The sequence below is a fragment of the Hemibagrus wyckioides genome, linkage group LG03 (assembly GCF_019097595.1).
Source record: "Hemibagrus wyckioides isolate EC202008001 linkage group LG03, SWU_Hwy_1.0, whole genome shotgun sequence".
In the NCBI taxonomy this organism is placed as follows: Eukaryota; Metazoa; Chordata; class Actinopteri; order Siluriformes; family Bagridae; genus Hemibagrus; species Hemibagrus wyckioides.
Window position 1 is genome coordinate 10,139,496 of NC_080712.1, and position 18,683 is coordinate 10,158,178.

At 39.2% G+C, this 18,683-nt stretch overlaps 1 protein-coding gene across 3 annotated transcripts in view; it reads right to left on the reverse strand.

Annotated features, from left to right (window-relative positions):
* rgs12b (regulator of G protein signaling 12b) overlaps positions 1-18,683 on the reverse strand; it is a 67,963-nt gene that overhangs the window by 7,362 nt on the left and 41,918 nt on the right. For all 3 annotated transcript variants that reach the window (XM_058382867.1, XM_058382857.1, XM_058382877.1), the window contains exons 5-11: positions 15,956-15,977; positions 5,422-5,591; positions 4,940-5,032; positions 4,540-4,683; positions 2,176-2,355; positions 457-601; positions 215-309 (exon numbers count right to left, since the gene is read on the reverse strand). In XM_058382867.1, coding sequence (XP_058238850.1) covers positions 215-309; positions 457-601; positions 2,176-2,355; positions 4,540-4,683; positions 4,940-5,032; positions 5,422-5,591; positions 15,956-15,977 — 849 coding nt within the window. The remainder of the gene's footprint in view (positions 1-214; positions 310-456; positions 602-2,175; positions 2,356-4,539; positions 4,684-4,939; positions 5,033-5,421; positions 5,592-15,955; positions 15,978-18,683) is intronic.

Consider the following 18,683-nt stretch of genomic DNA (forward strand, 5'->3'; position numbering starts at 1 on the left):
AACACCAACTGCGGAGATATCATGCGGAAAAATGGTGATCATCCTTCCTCACTTTCAGAGAGTCCTGGCGGCAAAGTTTTAATACACTGTTGACCAATGATTGCTTTACAGTTAAAAGAGTATGCAACTTTAAATCACACACTAGACAAGGGCAATGGAGTTTATTTGCCAGAAGGTGAATGTGTGGACAGAATTTCAGCTGATGTTTCCTCACCTCATTCTTGCCCGGGGCTGAAGTGCCGAGCTCCAGACTCGCGCCAGAAGATAAAGAACCCTGTGACTCTCTGCGTCCGTCATTGCCCGAAAAGCCTAAAGCAACAGCAAGCACACACTTATCAAACACACGCATTCATTCATAAGCATTTCTGACTCTTACAGAGTCGCTCAACATTCAACAATAAATCAAATTCTCTAAAGAACACAATGGAAATACAGTGTCCATCAGTCGAAACTCACTGTACTCTCCAAGATCCTTCTTTTTGTGTCCTTTCCCAAAACTTCGGTTCCTGGGCCAGGGAAATAAACTTCCTTTCTTTTTATCACCATGTTCATCTTTACACTCCTCGTTGAGTGCCTTCACTGATTTGCTCTTCTTCTCCTCCTGCAAACACAGTTCATCATTTTTCTCACAATTCACAAAACAGAGCATGTGATAACCGAGTGAGATTCACTTCCCAGACGCTGAGAAGCTTTTTTTTTTTTTTTAAATAAACACACTGTCAGCTCTGAAACGATGAGATGTAAGGCAGAGATGGAGAAAGTCTTCTCAGGCCAACACTCTACAGCGGTTCCTGATTTGATAACAGTGGATCTTAATCCCAGAACTTCTTTTATGCTTTCAACACATCTGATTCAACTCATCAGGTCATTTCCGATATCCTCAAGTTAGAGTAGAAAGAAAACAAACGTGCAGTACATGATATGGCACTGGAAATGTTTTGTATTTTGCATGCTGTGCTTAGCTGGGATCTAGTTTGTGGTTTTATTGTTGTTATTTGCGAAAAAACAGCTTCTGCTGAAACTTGAATTGTGCACTTTGAACACACAACACCATTCATATCAACAATACCATCAATGCACTCTTTTACACAGATGTTAGGGTTTAGTGGGACTCATCTGGACTAACCAGGTTCTCCTGAATATGTACATATCTCTCTGTAAATTTGAGATCTAAGATTTTTAATATGCAACTAATAAAAACAGGAAAATAGTCAACGATGAGGGGTGGGGCGATGAGACAGGAAGCCTAGTTACTGGTACCACCATGATGATGAGTATTTTCAAATAACAGCACATGCCATAGTGTTTTATTTCAACCAAGTGTGAAACATCGGTAAAACAAGGTATCATTTTAATGAAATAATGAGCTATAAATTGTCACTCTCTCACTTTCTCATGCAGTTGATAAGACAGAAAAACCCGCAGCTTGTTACCGAGGAACCGCAAAAAGCCTTTCATCCTAAAGATGTTCCTGTGGCACAAACACAGCTTTACTTCTGACTGGTACAAAGTGTTGAAACCTGATACTCCTTTCATAAACGTTAAAGCTTCTGGTAAGAGAAAGGTGTTACCATGTCAATGATTGTACATTTTCCTGCGTTAAATAATATGCAGCCGTATAATTTGCTACTACAGAAATGCTAAGGTAACAGATCGAGCGCATTAATACAAATCAGTGAGCTGCCTTTAAATTAATCAACACTTCTCAATACCAGTTGAAATCTATCAACACTTTCTGATTGGTCAAATTACATGGTGTGACATAAATTAATATACATGTTAAAACAACCAAAAATGATTAAACTGGTCTGATTCATCATTAGGCAAGGTAACCTCAGCACATCTATTGTGCTGTTTTGTAATATGCAAGACAGCTTAACTGAGATATACTGTAGAGTGTGGTTCATTCAGGCAGGTGTAAACTTGCAAAAACGAACACTAGTGTTGTTTGATTGCCCTGAAAACAAGAAATAAACAATATACAGGGTTTGGACTGGACCCATTTGCAGGAAGTGACCATCAAGATGACTAGCAGATTAAAAGATGTGAAATCTGATTAAAACACTGAAAGAAAGCTGTTCAAACTGACATATTAATCTTTGAGGAAAATTATTTTGTGCAAGCTAAAAGGCTAAAACAAAACAAAAGCCTTAATGTATGTCTTAATGTATGTACCTTCTTAGGTGTGGAGAGGTTGGAGCGTTCTGAGCTGGTGCTATGTTTGGACGTAGGACTGCTGGGGATGTGGTGTGGGTCTGGTAGAGGCCGGCCCTCCACCTCAGCCAACATACACTCCTGATACAGGAAGGATTTCAGGAAGCGTGTGTAACTGTCAAACTTCATCAGATTAAAGATCTGCAGATTTCAAAACAGAAAGATAGAGATAGTTAGAATGGGGAAAAAGAGACATACGGAAACTAACAGCTGGAGGCTTTTAAGTTGCTCTTTATCTAATTACATATTCTGATCTGAATATGAGACCTCAGCACAGAGATGGTGATGGCTGAAACCCTGTCTCTGAATGCACTTATTCTGCACGCTGATAAGAGGCTCCTTTTTGGGACAGAACAGATCTCACATTCAGAGCAAAAGCTCAGTGAGGCGATGACAGAAGTGAATCGTGGTTAAGTTTGCAGCGCTGCATGCCGGGGTCTCAACCCTGGGCTTACAGAAGCCTTTCTCCGTTCCATCATGTGCTCGGTGCGTGTAGGCTACAGGGCTCTGGCACATGGGAGGCTATTTACACAACCTCGTGATAGCAGGGTCAGAGGGAACGTCTTCTTTTAACCACAAGAAGAAAAACAGCAGACTGTATCTCCATATGTGGCTTTCTTAATGCTAACACAGTTCTCTTACACAAGTGTGCTGTCAACACCATCACTGCTCCCTTTAATCCCAAACGCAGTACGTCCTGCTGATTCTTCCTTTATTCATTTGAACTCATTATTCAGCAACTATTGTGAAATAGTTGCTAATAGGCAAGTTATAATTGTGTAGTTATGTCTGGACACACTACTCTACTAAGAGGTTAACAGTTGTGCTGAAACCACACTCAGGGATTTCACACCAATGCAGGGACAGCCCCAGTGAAGCCCTAAACAGAAGCATGTTTGCATTAATCTTTATTCTTATAGCTTACACAGTAACGCTGAAAAGTACCGATCAGGCATAACATTATGAGCAGTGACAGGTGAAGTGAATAAGACTGATTATCTCCTCATCATGGCACCTGTAAAAATGGGCAAGCGTAAGGATTTGAGTGAGTTTGACGAAGGGCCAAATTGTGATGGCTAGAGGACTGGATCAGAGCATCTCCAAAACTGCAGCTCTTGTGGGGTGTACCCGGTCTGCAGTGGTCAGTATCTATCAAAAGTGGTGATCCGATCCAACAGACGAGCTACTGTTGCTCAAATTGTTGAAAAAGTTAATGCTGGTTCTAATAGAAAGGTGTCAGAATACACAGTGCACGACGGGTCAGGGCTCTTTTGGCAGCAAAAGGGGGACCAACATAATATTAGGCAGATGGTCATAATGTTATGCCTCAGTGTATAAGTTTATATTATATAACATATATGTTATTGCATTTTTTATGTTTTATATACCATAGCAAATAAAAAGTGTACTTGTTGACACTTTTTTCTCTAAGGGGATGGTTATTTAACATATTTGTAAGAGTCAGAGTTTAACCTGTAACTTTTAGTTTTCCACTAAAGGTCAGAGGGCTTTGCAGTTTCTCAGTAACATGATAAACTGCATTTTTTGTGCATGATTAATGTCAAGATCATTTTTTGAAAAGCGAGGCTAGTGAAGGAATGCTACTGCGCCCCACTCTTTATAGCGGCAATAATGTTAGCGGTAACGGGAATCGATTTGTTTTCTTGATGTCCTGCAACATTAGAGTGTCAAAAAGAATGATTGTTAAAAATGATAAAACTGCTGTGGTGTAAAATGAATTAAACGCTTAGAAATGAATGCGCTGTTCTTGAAAATATGGTAAACTCCCAAGCTATAACAGCTCCACTTTGTATCAGGCTGCATCACACCATCCTGCCGTTGATCATTTTCTATTAAGAGCAGATCCCAGTCGCTTTTTATTCCTAGTAGGATCCCTGCACTATAATAAACAATATAGAAAGGAGCATTTCTAACAGGTTTATGAGAACATGAACATGAGCTTTGTGTGGATTTCTGAGAGTATTAAAATGAGCACATTGACAAACTGTTGATTTGAATTCTGGACTGAACGACAGCCTGCTGGCATAGACAATCAACACCTACTGACCAATCAGATTTGAGAATTCAGTAGTGCAACATAATGAATTTACAAAACCACGTTGTGGAGGTTTTTGGACTAAAGCTGACACTACCACGGCCTAAATCAATATTTAATAAGCTCTAATTACGGCTCATTTATACTGAGAGCTCTCTGTTCCGGACTTCCCCTTGGTCCAGATATTTATTTGGTGTAAGCAGTGCATGGTGTGTGTGTGTGTTTGTGTGTTTGTGTGTGTGTGTGTGTGTGTGTGGATTCATACGCACTTGCAGCTGCTGCTCCTTGAACATTTCAGGCCGTGGAGCATTGAGGATGTCGTCGGCCAGCTGCGCCTGACTGTCGATATTGACTGGCGTTGTGGCTTTACTGGACAGGAAGCTGTTGTAGATCTCTCTCGCCTTCTGGGATAACTAAAGTTTAAAGGTCATGATGTGGTTAAAAGCTGATAATCATTTGCAGGGAGGATTTACTTAGCTTTAATAACACAGGAAGAGGAAGCATTACAGCAAGTACATGAATGAAGCAGGAGCTTGTTATCTCCAGAATGTTCTGTACGTGAATAAAGGCTCAGTTAAGTGCTTTGTGTGGGAGTTTTACAGCAGCAGGAATGAAGGGCTGCGGTGTTTAGCTTTGCTTCAGGTGAAAGGAAACTGGAAAGCTGCGTACCTGCTTCTTGTCCGTTTCTGGAACATGGCTGAAAAATTCACATGCTTGCCAGAACAGGATATTCTCCTCACTGAACTCCTTCTTCAGAAACTCCTGCAGAGTCAGAAAAACAACACTCCCTTTAATCATGCAGCCAGCAGAGAGACATTAGGCCAGCTGCGTTCTTCTTTAGGCGAACACTAATGGCATGTTTAGAGCAAGGGAGTTATATTTAAACAAAAATTCCCCAATTATCTGCCATGACTTTTGACTCTCGGAGCTGCATTCTCAATACTTGTTTATTACTTAAATCTCCTTTGAAGCTACATGAATTGCATTTTTTTTGTTATTTTACTCCCTATAAATAGAACATGACTGCATTTTAAATTAGAAACCCGGCATCCGCTTCCTGATGTTGAAGAATCTTCAAGACTGTAATTTCAGATTGAGGGGGTTTTGAGAGATAAAAGATGCGTTTGATTTTTGTGTAAACTGCGACGTACTGAGAAGTAACGGATGCCGACGGGGTCCTGCAGCAGACGCTCGAAGCAGACGGCCCATGCTGCGACGCGCCGCTCCGGGTGGCGTCTGTGGCACTGCACGCTGGGTAGACTGGCATTGCTGTTCAGGCTGTTGTCACTGCCACAGCCCTTCAGATCTGCACTGTTCAGCTCTGTGCACACAAACACACAAAATTACTGTCACAGCTGCATGTCATTAACAGCTACATCTTAAGCAATCACTTCTAAAATGCACTGAAGTCCAAGTAGCAATGAACGTTATACGTTTTTTAAAAACTTTCTTGCTTTGTATGAGCTGACAGATCGAGGATCAGTGCTGTGCAGCCACATATTGTTATGTCCTAAAATACAGGAGCCAATCATATCTCATTATGCAAATTACAGGAGAGTATATGAAGCTTGTTTGGACATCAGAGTACCAGAGGCAGTTAGAAGGTCATTTGTATATATAAATAATTAGGATGAGGATTGTTTTGTACCATTTGTCTGAAGATATTTGTTAAATATATCCTAACACACCCAAGCCTGCAACAGACTCGCATCAAAAACACTGATAAACCAACTCACTTATAATTCACTACTGCATCTCATCTACACCTTTTAATCCTTGTATGTACAGCATCAGGCACAGAGAGCCTCAAGTAATACAATCTAATATCGTTGCTATTATTAGCATTAAAATAAGTAAAATTAAAAACTCACACACAAAAAAAAATCCTAAACGCTGCTATCACGCTATGGTTCCCCAAATAGCAAACAAGCTACCCTTTGGAATTAATTGGTCTTGTGTGTTAATTGGTCATAAAATATCATCTCCTCTTCATCAAAGTCAAAAGCTAACAACATACAAAGAGTTATAATCCTTTATGTCTTTGTAGAACATCTTCCCTTAAACATTTACAGTGCTGATAAAACAGGAAGTGAACACCTGGATTTAATGGCAGCTAGAATTTCTTTCGGCAGCAATAACCTCAACCAAGCGTTTCCTGGAGCCGGGGATTAGACCTACACAACGTTCAAGAGGAATTTTGGACCACTCGTCCTCACAGAACCTCACATATTCTTAGGATATCTGGTGTGATCTGCTCTATTGAGGTCAGTCCACAGCATCTCAACAGGGTTAAGTTCTGGGCTCTGACTGGGCCACTTCTTCTTCTTTTCATTCTGTAGTAGATTTACTTCACTTTACTAGTGTTTAGGATCCTGTTGCATCACATAACTTCTACTACGCTTCATCCCGATGTTATCCTGCAGGATATCTGATAAGTTTGGGAATTAAATTTTCTCGTTGTTTCCCAGTCCTGAAGCAGCCCCAGATTATGATGCTCCCTCCCAGTACTTAACCGCTCGGATGATGTAAAAAGTACACCGCATACCAACATGACAACACATACAATCAACCCAAACAATTCATCCTTAGTTTCAGTTGTTCACAAAATATTTTCCCAGCAGCATGTCAAGGTGATCTCTGGCAAACTTCAGGCATGCAGTGATGTTTTTTTGGAGAGAAGGCTTTATTCGTAATGTCCTGCAATGGACACCATGCCTGTGTAATGTTTTCCGTATTGTAGACTCATGAATAGAGATGTTAACCAGTTTCAATGGTTTCTTCAAGACTTTAACTGTCACTCCAGGGTTCTTTTTTTTTTTTTTTTTATACCTCACTGAGAATCCTGCGGTTCTTCCCATTGAGTCATCTTGGTTGGACAGCCACTTCTACAGAGAGTAGCCAGAGTACTAAATCGTCTCTATTTATAAACAATTTGTCTAACAGTGGACAGATGAATATCTAAGCTCCTCGAGATAACTCTGTACCCTTTTCAGCTTTATGCAACTCAACAATTCTGCATTGTAGGTCTTCCTAGATTTTATGGTTATGGTTCATTGTTCTTGTTGTAAACAGCAAACTCAGGATGTTTGAGTGCTTTTTATTAGTATCAGTAACTCTACTCCACATATCCAATCTGGTCTCATTAACCCTTTTTTACCAGTACACTGATGTTCTGTTTCATTGCCTCAAGTCTGATATAAAATTATTCAGGACACTGTTGGCGAACGAAGAGAACACCTTCAAATTTTAGATGCTTATGAACAAGCACTTGGCACATCTACCTTTTACTATGAAGATAGATAGAACTCTTTGGGTTTTTTTTTTTTTTTTTTTACACATTTCTATGAAAACACTGCTAGCCCTAGTAGGCTAGGTAAAAAGAGAAATTCTACAAATTAATTCCCTGAGTGTCCATTTTCATAAAGGCCATTAAACACAACTGTGGCGTGAGAAATGACAAGGAAATTCAATGCTGAACCTGGACTCACCAAAACAGGCGCAAATTCTGTTTTTTGGCCTCTGGGAAAAAGATTTGGACCCCAAGTTGGTTAATTAACTACTATTGTGAATTTTTATTTTATTATATATTTCAATATATATTCAAAATTTACCAGAACAATGCAGATGATTCCCAAAGGATTTGCATACTTTACCTTGTTACTGTATATTTCTGGCTATTTTGTACTTTCACATGTATGCTATCTTTTAGTTTCTGCTTTAGAGGAATGTGGGGGAAATCATTCGAGTAAATAATCCACCTCGTTCATTACACTTGCGTATGTATCGCACATGCACCTTCTCAATCACTGCTGATGACGTGTTACGGATGTGTCAGTGAAGAGGCCTGAAAAATATCAGCCCAAATGGAGATCAAATCTGTGTAATGCAGAGCTCTACAGGAAGCACTAGAGCGCTCGGTGGATTCTGATGAACCTGTATAAATCTCTCGGGAAGATTTTACATTAACTCCACAGATCTAAACAGTGGATTGGTAACAGAAAGTTCCTACCAGGTGGTGTGGTGAACATTCATATGGAGAGGATTTCACAAGCCAGTCATTAGTGTTCTGTTTCTCCTTAACTGCATAGCAGGTCATCATCGTCCTGTTCAAAACCCTGGCACTGCAAAGTGATTTGAGGAAACAAACAGTGTGTACATCTGAGCCTTCTAGCTTCTGCTCCTTTTGCATCCATGCCAACGAACCTGTAAAAATCTAAAACCTAACCCGAGAGCATCTCAGATATCTTTTGGCTTTTTAAAAGGAGTAATTTAACAGCAGGGATATTTTTTTGGAGTCGGGTTTATTTGCGAGTTAATCCATCTCTACCACAGATCACAATATATTTAACACAATTTGCTCAAGAGTATCATCGTTCCAGAGCTTTCCGGGCTTCCAGTGCCAGTGATCATAAAGAACTATTCAGGAAGGAAAATATATTTATAGCAGCACCCAGAAGCACATGAACTAATCAGCAAGTCTCTCAATTTGGCCTTTCTTTTCTTACACAATGCCAAAAACAAGCAACTTTTGACTCAGAGCTGAGACTGACTGGTTTGGAGATTACCTGTAGCTGCCACACACACACACACACACACACACAAACACACCACAACCCAGACCCGTCTAGGCATCTAGCATTTTCATACTATAGGTTAGCTGGGGTTGCAAGCCTGCTGGGAATGATTTGAAGTGATTATGTTTCATTTTATGGTAAGTAGTTCAATCCAAAACATCTTTTTTTTTTATACCCAGATGGGAATGATTCTTTTACTTGGCAAACTGAAGCATCTAAAAAAAAAAATAATAATAAAAAAAAAATAATAATAATAAAAAAAAAATGTTAAAGCCTCTGGCTCCGTTATATACTACTTATAAAAGTTTGCTATTTTTATATCATACTTCAGGTGAAACTTTGAAGTGAAAGGAAACAGAAGGCTAAAGACTTCCATCACTTTGTTCAATAATATTTCACAGCCAAGGATTCCACAATTGTTTTTTGTTTCAATATTTGGTTCATATGATTTTGTTGTCATTTAAGAGTTGATGGTGTGTAACGAGAGATCATGTGATGTTATGGGGAGAATATGACATCACAATGAGCTGAAATGAATGCGGTGTGAACAGGATATTTGAAAAGATTTCCATTTCATGTGAGGGTTTTTCAGACAGCAAAAAAGAATATTCTTAAATAATAAACATCAATCCAATTTGATCCTGATGACCGATAAGGGTGAAGCCTCAAGATTTTTGGACCATGCAAATTTAACCCTACCATGACACAAGGCACCAGAACTGACAAAACAAATATAGCACCCTCAATATTATGCTATTATTTTGTTGTTTTAGTAACATAGCCAGTAAGGGAATCCTAACCCTGGCATGATATTATTGCTTTTCTATTATTTTTGGAGAATATTATTGAATAATATATGTCCCCACCCACACACACATCCCTATGTGATAACTCAAGGAAGATTACGCACAGATTTTGTGTAAGTGATGCACAGTGAATCATACACAATATGACTGATTAGATAAATTGAGTATTTACGTTACACATGATGTGTGTTTAGATATTTGCAAACACACTGAAATATGAAAAACAAGCAACACTGGAGTTGATGAGTGTGAGTGCTGCTGATAGCTGTAATATTCTCTAAAGAATAAGCTCTTCTCTTTCTCAGAACTGCTCTTGTTGGATCTCTTACCTGGGTAGAGCTGGTACGAGCCTGTATGGTGCCACTTAACCAGGTACTTCATCCCTGCAGGACGCCAGGCCTTTACATCCATGCCTCCCACACATTTCCATGGAGTGCAGGACTACTAGCCATCAAACCCCCATTAAACCATTCACACATCTATTCCACGATACACACCATAAAGCTGAACGCACAGCCGCGGCCACGCTACACACATACACACATATACACGAAATACAGTAAGTCCAGCACAAAGCCCTGCCGAGTCTCTGGATGAATAATTGAACGCAGGTTGAAGAGGGAAACATTGATGACGGAGGCAACATGAGCCTGCAATGTTAATGAGGAAGCTAATATAGCCTTCTAACCACACAAACACACACACCACAAAGCAATCATACATCTTTAGAAGAATTTACAAGCAATTAAAATGTGATTAAGTTAGGACCGCAATCATACACTGACCTCTACAGAGGTTCATCATCATTAGCAAATTCCTATTAAAGGCTAAAATCAGTGGCATAGCCAGGAAGAAATTTCATGCTAAATAAAATCCCTGTGTGATCCGTACAGCACTACTGAAAAAGGCTACACGCTCGTGTATGTTGGTAGAAGTGGTGCTCATTTTCAGAATCTGTATGTAATCTTCCATCAATGTGGCCATATTAATAATCACCAGTTTCACTGAGATGTATTACAATAACATGCTGGTGATAGAAGCAAATGAACATTTTATCTGGAATCTTGAATCTTGAATTGAATAAAAACCCTAGTTTTTATTCCACCTCTTAAAGAACAGACTTAATGCATGATTCATATTAGTGAACCCTGTTTCTCAGAATAGCACGGCTAGCCAAAATAATGTATTTACACAAACACAGTAATGTTATCTGAGCAGCTGAAATCTGGAGGAATGGCAATGATGGCCTTAAAAAAAAACCGTATGTGTGTTTTACTGCCCCAAATTAAAAGGCATTTAGAAATGTAATACAATATTTATTTGGGAATAAAAATGCCCTCCCTTAAAATTTTCGCCTTAAGAATTGAAATTTTGAGAATATTGGAATACGAAGCATCTTCAGCATACAAATGATTGCTGCGTGTACGTCCGGGAGCCGTTCAAAACCTGTCTGCGTCAGTGGAAAGCCAAGCGAAACCAACTGAAGCGAGTTTACGAATTTTACGGATATTTTTCAGTCACTGAAAGCTGTGTGGAAAGAGTCGACCCACGATACCAATGTTGCCGTCAACATGCGTTCAAAAGCTAGGTGATTTTTCTTGCGTTTTTTTTTTGTTGACAGATTGGTGGTTTGGGTGATCTGTTCTATTTTTAGACCAAGCTTGGTGGCACGACTTCCTGTGAGGAACCCTGACATGGAATGCTTGGCTTGGGTCAGTTCTTTGTAGGCAGCAATACAGTTTCCAGGCAGCAATACAGCTGGAACAGATTATCTGCATTTACATTATTTCTTACGGGAAAATTCGTTTCGTAATACAAATCCCCACCTTAAGAACTCGTAAATTCGTATATTCCACTGTATTTAATAAAATGTTTTCCTGAGTCTTCTTAACTAACAGGAAAAGATCAGAAACATGAACAACGTCTTCAAAAGGGAACAAAAATACTGCTTTTCAATCTCCAATCAATACTGTGAACATAGAAAAGCTTCTGACTCTTTCTTCCTCTCTTCTTTAACTTGATTTATTTCTGACTCTAAAACTAACCGAAAGCCAGTCAGCAAAGCCTGAGGGTTCGTTTTAAGCTTCATGAGCAGATGTTTATTTATCATTTAGAGAAGGAGTCTCCACTGTCAGCACTCTGTAACAGCCTGAGGTCAGTCTGCTGTTTCCACCAGGGGAAAAGTCTTCAGGACAGAGGTGGGTGAGTTTTGTGGTTTCTCTGTAACAAGCCGTATTTTTGTCTCATTTACCATAAGAGAACGTGAGAATTGGTGTTAGCTGCTGTAAGCGATAACAGAAATTTGGTTCATGGATTAAATAAAACAATACTCAGGGTTTTATCTAAAGGATGGCATATCACTGGTGTAAGAGGAATAAAACACGTTATTTATGCTCATGCTGTTATTGAAAAATAATAATCTTTGCATCCATCCCAGTGTGAGTACAACATGAATCCACAAACAACAACTCATTTTTAATCCTTAACCAGAATGACAGGATCAGAAACCTGGATTGCTATAAAATAAAGACTACTTTCTGATCTCTAACCAAAGAATTGCTAGAGTTTCACTTCCAACTCAAAAAACTAACATATCCGCTAATCATAAAAGCCTGAGGATGTGTCCCAAAGCACACAGAAGTTGTGCATTATTTTTAAACACCAGCATGGTTCACACTGCAGTTCTGACTGGAACATGATCATATTAATGCACTTGACTTTATGGTGAACTCTATATATAATAATCTAAGATGTGAACATTTTTTAAAAAAATATCCTGTGTAACCCAGAAAAACATGATTGATGTGTTTTATTCAGGAGACATTGATGTAACATTTATGGAAGCATCGTGAGTGTCGGTGGTTTATAACAGTCACAGAGCTTTATGAAGTTTACCAGCACAAGAACATTTTAAGGACTACAGAGTTTACATTTTCTGGCTTCTTGGCAAAATTACAGGCAGCGTTTTTAGAGAAAGTGAACGAGAGAGAGAGAGAGAAAGAAAGAAAGAAAGAAAGAAAGAAAGAAAGAAAGAAAGAAAGAAAGAAAGAAAGAAAGAAAGAAAGAAAGAAAGAAAGAAAGAAAGAAAGAAAGAAAGAAAGAAAGAAAGGGAAAAGAGAGAGGGAAGAGAGAGAGTCTGGTGAGAGAGAGGGAAAGAAAGAAAGAAAGAAAGAAAGAAAGAAAGAAAGAAAGAAAGAAAGAAAGAAAGAAAGAGGGGGGAGAGAGAGAGTCTGGTGAGAGAGAGGGAGAGAAAGAAAGAAAGAAAGGGAAAAGAGAGAGAGAACATTTTAAGGACTACAGTGTTTACACTTGCAATTGCAGGCAGTGTTTTTTGAGAAAAAGTGAATGAGAGAGAGAGAGAGAGAGAGTCTGGTGAGAGAGAGAGAGAGAGAGAGAGAGAGAGAGCAAGAAAGAAATAAAGCAAGGAAGGAAGGAAGGAAGGAAGGAAGGAAGGAAGGAAGGAAGGAAGGAAGGAAGGTGTTTTTTGAGAAAAAGTGAATGAGAGAGAGAGAGAGAGAGAGAGAGCAAGAAAGAAATAAAGGAAGGAAGGAAGGAAGGAAGGAAGGAAGGAATGTGTTTTTTGAGAAAAAGTGAATGAGAGAGAGAGAGAGAGAGAGAGAGAGCAAGAAAGGAAGGAAGGAAGGAAGGAAGGAAGGAAGGAAGGAAGGTGTTTTTTGAGAAAAAGTGAATGAGAGAGAGAGAGAGAGAGAGAGAGAGAGCAAGAAAGAAATAAAGGAAGGAAGGAAGGAAGGAAGGTGTTTTTTGAGAAAAAGTGAATGAGAGAGAGAGAGAGAGAGAGAGAGAGAGAGAGAGCAAGAAAGAAATAAAGCAAGAAAGGAAGGAAGGAAGGAAGGAAGGAAGGAAGGAAGGAAGCAAGGAAGGTGTTTTTTGAGAAAAAGTGAATGAGAGAGAGAGAGAGAGAGAGAGAGAGCAAGAAAGAAATAAAGGAAGGAAGGAAGGAAGGAAGGAAGGTGTTTTTTGAGAAAAAGTGAATGAGAGAGAGAGAGAGAGAGAGAGAGCAAGAAAGAAATAAAGCAAGAAAGGAAGGAAGGAAGGAAGGAAGGAAGCAAGGAAGGTGTTTTTTGAGAAAAAGTGAATGAGAGAGAGAGAGAGAGAGAGAGAGAGAGAGAGAGAGAGTCTTATTGTAACAAGTACAGGATATAACTTGAGGACCTTTCACTTTATCTAAATAACAAACATGACAGATTTTGTTCTTTATGTAGAGACTATAGATATTGTGATACGATATTTTAGCCTCTCTGCCTCAGTTCTAATACGGTATTAAGGGCACTCCATGGGCTGTACACTACTTCAGTACACCTACTGATCTGAGACCAGACAGAAACACAAGCACAGCTTGGCCTTTGATGAGTAATGTGATAAGACGTTACCTTTTCTGAACCCAATCTGTCTGCCACTGCAGTGAAAAACCCTCTGATATGCAAAAATATAGCAGTGAAGGCTGCTCAGGTTCTTAGCGTGGCACTGAATTACCTACAACAATCCTAAAGAGTGGTCCTTTGATAGTAAGTAGAGTGAAAATGATTTACAATGTGATGGAATCTTCACCTACACAGAACTGACACACACACACACACACATACCCACACACCCACATGTAGGGTGTCATACGATTAGTAAGAAATATAAACCTTGGGGGTGTGCTGTTATAGGAAAATAATCAATGTGGGGTGGTGTGATGCTCAACATTTTCCTAAAGCAGCCTGCTATCAAAAATCTTATCCTCTGAAATCTCACGATTAGAAATTCTGTTAATTAACATTTACACATTCTGTAATGTTTGTTACTGTTACTACATGTAACATGTCGCACATCATATTCTATTACTTCTTCGTATTTGGTATCCTTTCTATTCATTCTATTTTTCGCTTAGTTTCTTAAGTCTAGTTTACTAACTTGTACCATCTAAAGTATCTATCTATCTATCTATCTATCTGTCTGTCTGTCTGTCTGTCTGTCTGTGTCAGACACCCTTATCCAAAGCGACTTACATTTCATCTCATTCTATACAACTGAGGGTTTAGGGCCTTACTCAAGGGCCCAGCAGAGACAGCTTGGTGGAGTTGGAATTAAAACTCACAACGGCTCAACCACTAAGCTACCACATCCCCAGCACTACAGCACAGTTATAGAAAGCATTTGAGAATTGAATGATGTGGCATGAGGTTCTGGTAACAGTTTGCTCTTCCCCATTTGCCTACATGCTGTTTTGTCACTGGATCATGGCAGACCCTGGCCCGCTCCCTTGCTGCCTTTGTTATGCACCAGGCTGGAGCTTTAACGTGCACTAACAACCATCACGCCCATGTTGGCACAGCGTTCACACGTGCTAATCAGGTGGAGGGAGAGCAGAGGAGAGCACAGACAAGAGAGTCTCTAGTGGCCAATAACTCCTGTTAATCAGTCTCAGGAGGATCTCGGATGAAGCAATGTGTTTTTAGCTGTTACATGGCTAATGCTTACCTAACACTTAAAGTGGAGCGGTCAAACAATGTTAGTTGTAAAACACTTCACCAAACCAACACCATCTAAAGACTCGATTGGATATTTTGAAGGCGAGTCCAAACATCTTTTGACTTAAATGGCTTGTAAATGAGAAAAAGCAAAGCAAACAGTATCTAATCAAGCATTTAAATACAGCCAAGGATGTTTCCCCTTTCAACCAGGCAGGAGTCTCACTATCTGTTTATCAGCTGGTCTCTATCACACTCTCTTACCATCAGCAACACAGACACCGAGAACAGACAGTTCAGGAGAGGGGAAAAAAAAAAAACACTCTGTAAAAAGTTTTCGGATTTGAGGAAAGAGTGCAAGGTTATTGATCGATCGAAACAAACTATTTCTGAAAGGTATGTCTGTGATTAATTCAAGCAATAAGACACTTGAGGACGTATGTTACAGTAATGTTATGATTGATACAGAGCTTTTAGGCACAACACGACTCAATAATATGGTCCAAAACAAGCCTTCTATATAGTATTCAAATACTGTAAAAGTCAGAGGTCAGCTTATAACACGTATCTTACAACGGATTTTTAAAACAAATTTTAATGTGTCAACTTAATAGCAATTTATATCAGAATATTTAAGAATAAAAAGTAATTTTCTGTTCAATGGCAACCCGAATATGAACATAGCATTCAATTAAACCGATTAGGATGGAAAAGTGCGAGACAAATAAAAAAGAATACTAGGATAAATCAAGCTGAATAAATCACAGGAAGAGAAGGAGAGACAAGTGACATGAGAGGAGATGTGAGAATAATAAATTGATGGTTACTCACCGCCATCAGAGACAGCTGCCGACTGCAAGAGAACACAGAGAGACATGTGTGAGTGACTGTCCTCACCAACACACACACTCACACTCATAGCACACACTCTGGAGATGAACAGGGTGTACTGATGACACCCACACATCCCCCGACCCCCCAACACACACACACACACTCATACACACTCTCTCTCTCTCTCTCTCTCTCTCTCTCTCTCTCTCTCTCTCACACACACACACTCAAACCCTCACACACTCTTCCTGTTTTACTGGTAAATCCTTCCACCTGCTAACACTCTGAATGCAAATACAGTGATGCATGCTTTCAGTGTTCCTGGCCCCACCCAAAGTCCCACATAAGCCCTGCCCACATTTGCCCGGACATGTCAGCCGCTCAAGCGAGGACAAGATGGCAAAACAAATTCCCACGCTGCCACAGTCGGTTTCAAAAGTTTATAGAGCACAAGACTGGAAAAATCCATGCTATAATGACAATCCAATCCAATATCACTCTTTTCCATGTGTTACGGCATGGAAACACACACAGCGATAGAAATCTGTCTGCATGTGTTAGCGGCTTTTCTCTGCTTTGTGCTTTTCTCTGCTTTCAGCTGTGGTGTTAAATAAAGTCGTCACACATCTTGAACCACAGAAATCTTCATGTACAGAATGATGCCATAGACGTGATGAATTCTCAATTCTGACTTATTAGAAGGTTTGGATTCATTTTCTATTACAGCAGCTGTAACAGATGTTTCTATTAAAGTTTACACAAAGATTCTACATGATTTCACAGAGATATATTTAGGGAAACCTCTACATAATCTAACTGATAATAAAAATAGATTACGAATAGACTGTTATTTAAAAACAACAAAATCGGTGACATTTTCTTTAAGGGGACATTCATTCGTTCAATCATTCCTTTCTTTATTCATTCCTTCCGTCCTTCATTCATTCATTCAATCATTCCTTTCTTTATTCATTCCTTCCGTCCTTCATTCATTCATTCAATCATTCCTTTCTTTATTCCTTCCTTCATTCATTCAATCATACCTTTCTTCCTTCTCTCCTTCATTCATTCATTCATTCATTCATTCATTCAATCATTCCTTCCTTCATTCCTTCCTTCCTTCCTTCATCCATTCCTTCCTTCCTTCCATCATTCCTTTCTTTATTCCTTCCTTCCTTCATCCATTCCTTCCTTCCTTCCTTCCTTCAATCATTCCTTTCTTTATTCCTTCCTTCCTTCCTTCATCCATTCATTCCTTCCTTCCTTCCTTCCTTCCTTCCTTCAATCATTCCTTTCTTCCTTCCTTCATCCATTCATTTATTCATACCTTCGTTCATTCAATCATTCCTTCCTTCCTTCCTTCCTTCCTTCATTTATTCATTCCTTCATTCAATCATTCCTTTCTTCCTTCCTTCCCTCCTTCATCCATTCATTTATTCATACCTTCGTTCATTCAATCATTCCTTTCTTTATTCCTTCCTTCCTTCCTTCCTTCCTTTCTTCCTTCCTTCCTTCCTTCCTTCCTTCCTTCCTTCCTTCATTGATTCCTTCATTCAGTCATTCCTTTCTTCGTTCTTTCATTCGTTCCTTCCTTCATTTATTCATTCCTTCCTTCCTTCCTTCCTTCCTTCCTTCCTTCCTTCCTTCATTCATTCCTTTCTTCCTTCCTTCCTTCCTTCATTTATTCATTCCTTCCTTCCTTCATTGATTCCTTCATTCAGTCATTCCTTTCTTCGTTCTTTCATTCGTTCCTTCCTTCATTTATTCATTCCTTCCTTTCTTCCTTCCTTTTTTTTCATTTTTGGAGGTAGTCTCCGTGTCAGAGGTGTCAAAGTCAGCAATAAAAATCTGTTCCTTTATTTGGTTTTCCACCATGGGAAAGTTTTTAGGGAGGAAGACGCTGCATTTTCAAGACATCTTTGTGTCTTTTGTGTTCATTTCAAGACAGAGTGAAAGTGAGTGTCTGTTTATAGCTGCTATAAAAGGAAACATCTTGTTCTGCGGAACGTTCCACAACATTACATGTATCTATAAACAGATAATAACTGTTATGTTGCATTCATTAACAAATAAATCATTTAACTGTTGGCAAAATGTTGAGCTACAAGAGGGTAATTTTTCTTCTTGTTCTCATATCACACTACCCCACTGTGGGATGTTTCTCCATAACAGCATTCACCGTCATGGTTTATTCTGTATAGAAGGAATAAAACAAAAGGATTCACATGAAATCTATGATTTTGGTGTATTACAGTATCCTCCCGTAAACATCAAAGAAGGTGCTATTGAAATGGAATGAAATGAAACAAATGTGCTTTTCACTGACTTGTCAATAGGTCATTTGCTCTTAGCCTTTAGCAGTTTATCAGATTATTACAAGTAAGATTTGTTTGGACAGATTCTATAAAAAGTTCCTGTTTTGTAACTTGTAGCAAGAGACACCTTAAGCCATTTTTGTCTGCACTGAAGAAGAAACCACCTGATGAATAGCTTTCACAAGGACATTTCATTAGACAACTGATTAGAGATCTGTCTACACCTTCAGAAGTGTGACTACATTGTGTCTGAAGATAATAAATAATTCTACACACATAACATTCTACATATGCTGTATCTGAATCACACAACTGCCTGTACATTACTGCAGAAAGGACATTGTTCATATCACACTCTTCTGTGTTTATTATAATTTATAATCACACACTCCAGTGTCACCCAAATGAGG